This window comes from Cebus imitator, unplaced genomic scaffold (assembly GCF_001604975.1).
Source record: "Cebus imitator isolate Cc_AM_T3 unplaced genomic scaffold, Cebus_imitator-1.0 Scaffold354, whole genome shotgun sequence".
NCBI lineage: Eukaryota > Metazoa > Chordata > Mammalia > Primates > Cebidae > Cebus > Cebus imitator.
In genome coordinates this window covers 126,762-129,815 of record NW_016107669.1, presented here as the reverse complement: position 1 = coordinate 129,815, position 3,054 = coordinate 126,762, and the positions used below count along the sequence as shown (strand labels likewise).

The 3,054-nt window shown below is 35.6% G+C and overlaps 1 protein-coding gene across 1 annotated transcript; it reads right to left on the bottom strand.

Annotated features, from left to right (window-relative positions):
- Nucleotides 1-878: 878 nt before the first annotated feature.
- LOC108287768 (olfactory receptor 5K1) lies at nt 879-1,960 on the bottom strand. Its single transcript, XM_017506342.2, has one exon. The coding sequence runs from the start codon at nt 1,866-1,868 to the stop codon at nt 954-956; it is 915 nt and encodes a 304-aa protein (XP_017361831.1). The 5' UTR covers nt 1,869-1,960; the 3' UTR covers nt 879-953.
- Between the last annotated feature and the right edge of the window lie 1,094 nt (nt 1,961-3,054).

Below are 3,054 nucleotides of genomic sequence, written 5' to 3'. Positions count from 1 at the left end.
CTATTATGTGACATAGGTCCTTCTTAATCCAGAAGTTAGTAAAAAAAATTGTTGCAATATTCTATTCTTTAAGAAGATGGAAAAACTGGCATTTTTTGGTAACTGATATGGCCCAATACCCAGAACAATGCCTACTTATAGCAGGATTTTAATACATAAATGTCAAGTGAATAATTGGAAAGTAATTTTTTAAGTGATAATCACATTAAGGCCATCACTCTACCCACAATCCCAACTTCAGGTTTGGCAAAAGTGAAAAGAAAAAAAAATATTTTAGATATGCTCTACCTACAGTTTAACAATGCTACTATCACGTCCCCATAATGCTATTAAAATTGATCTCTCAAAATTCACTTGCCACAACTTTGTTGCTCATGGATGTATGTGATTTTATTGGTTGACCACCATATGACCTTAAACCCTTTCAGTTTAACCATAATCTCATGCTCTAAGCTACTAAACTAGCTTACCTGGTTACCAATGCTTAATGGAATGGTCCTTTGACTTTGTAACTTCCAGTTTTGCTTTGTTCTTTTGGATGCTGATCATCACTGATGCCAACACAGACCAAAAGCTCGACAACATACTACGTTGTTACTTGAATGAGTTCAAAATTAGTGTTTCATTTTTGTCATTTCAAATTAAGATTTACCAGTTTACTCTTTTTTGTCATTACTCTACCCATAATCCCAACTTCAGATTTTGCAATAGTGAAAAGACAAAAACAATTATTTTAGATAAGCTCTATCTTCCCTTACCTATATTCTAACCTTACCTACTGCCACTTAATTTGAATGTATTATTATATATTAATTTTTTTTTTACTTTTTACTAAAATTTTACTTACAATTTGTGCATTCCTCTGTGTAATTTCACATGGAAGTTTTTGCATTGAAATCATTAAGCTATAGTAGAGGTCATTTGTTTCCAGCTTTCCTGAGATTATTTCTTCATCAGATTTTTTTTAAGACACTTATTACTTCCTTATTTCTCAGGCTATAAATGAAAGGATTTAGTAAGGGAACTACTATTGTAAATAAAATTGCAGCTGGTATATCTCTAGCCCCTTCTTCAAGCAAATTTGGTCTAATGTACATGAAGAAAAGAGATCCGTAGAATAATGAAACTGACAAAAAGTGGGATGCACAGGTAGAAAAGGCTTTGGCTCTTCCCTCTTTGGATTTCATTCTGAAGATAGTAAGAAGAATGTAGACGTAAGATATTAAGACACTACCTATGGTAAAGACTTGAATTGAACCCGAGAAGATGAATAGCACCAGTTCATTGATATAAGGATCAACACAGGAGAGTCTATACAAGGGAAGAATATCACAGTAAAAGTGGTTGATGTAATTTGATCCACAGAAAACTAACCTAAATACAAGCCCTACATGAATCATGGAATGCAGATTTCCAGCTAGGAAGGCCCCTGTGGTCATCTGAATGCAGAGTGTCTTGGACATCATGGTGTGGTACTGCAGTGGGCTGCATATGGCCACATAGCGGTCATAGGCCATTGCTGCCAGAAGAAAGCAGTCTGCAGTTTCCACAGCGCAAATAAAATAAAACTGTACTGCACATTCACAGAGGGAAATCCTGTTGTCGTCAGAAAAGAAGTTCTGTAACATTTTGGGGGTAACGGCAGAGGCACAGCAAGAATCCACAAGAGCCAGGTTTCCCAGAAAGATGTACATTGGTGTGTGAAGTCGACGGTGTGTAAAAATCAATGCCATCAAACCAGTATTCCCCACCATGGTGATCAGATAGATGGCAAAGAACACCATAAACAGCAGAGTCTTCAGCTCTGGGTGACGTGTAAATCCTGTGAGGATAAACTCATTTTTCACAGTGTGATTTTCTTCAGCCATTCCTGATTTGTCTGAAAAAAAAATTGTGGAGAAATAAGGCACTAATTTAGAATATGCCACAATCGTTGAGGTCTCTTCAGCTCAAAGGAAGGAGAGCATCTTCTACAATGCTTCCTCATGTTGCCTGGACTTTGGAGCGTACCCCGTTCGTGGGGAGAACAAATTTTCTAAAGGTATTACCTTTTTGACTAATGATGAAGTATATTTCCAGTACCTTTTAAAATCATTTTTAACCATTTCAGTAGTACCTAATAGTAGTTTTCAGTCCTCTCTGTCCTTCTACCCTCCACCATCAAGTAAGCCCCAGTGTTGACGTTGTGTTCTTTCTATTCATGTGTTCTCAGTGTTTAACTCCCAACTTATAAGTGAGAACATGCAATACATCGTTTCCTGTTCCTCTATTAGTTTGCTTAGGATAATGGCCTTGAGCTCCAGCTATGTTACTACAAAGGACATGATCTCATTCTTTTTTATGGCTGCTTAGTATTCCATGGTATATGTGTACTACATTTTCTTTATTCAGTCAACTGTTGATGGGCATTTAGGTTGATTCCATTTCTCTGTTATTGTGAATATTTCAAGCACATTTTGAAGAAGAAAGACATCAGATTGTCTTCACAAAGACAGCTTTTGAGGTCTTGAGAGAAAGATCCAGAGAACAACACTTCTCTATGTGGGTTAAGTAAAGCTAATCCATAATTTAAATATCACCAATTAGTATCAACGTTCCCAAAAAATTTCAATGAATATACATGTACTAGTTAAAAATGTTGTTTAAAAGACTATTTTTTATGCCAATGTTAATAGCAGCATTATTCATCCATAGCCAAAAGATGAAAACAACCCAAATGTCCAAGGATGATGAATAAATACATTGTGGTATATACATACGAGGAAATATTATTAATCTTAAAAAGGAATGAAATTCTGACATGTTACAACATGGATTAGGTACATAATCCTAATTAAAATAAGCCAATCAAAAAGGATAAATATTCTATGATTCCATTTGCAGGTACCTAGAGTAGTCAAATTTATATAGACAGAATATAGAGTGGTGGTTGTCAGTGGCAAGTGGGAACAGGGAGCTATTTTTTAATGGTTACAGAGTTTCAGTTTGGAAAAATAAAGTTCTAGAGTGAGTGGTGGTGATGGCTGTATTAATACAACAACGCAAATGTACTTA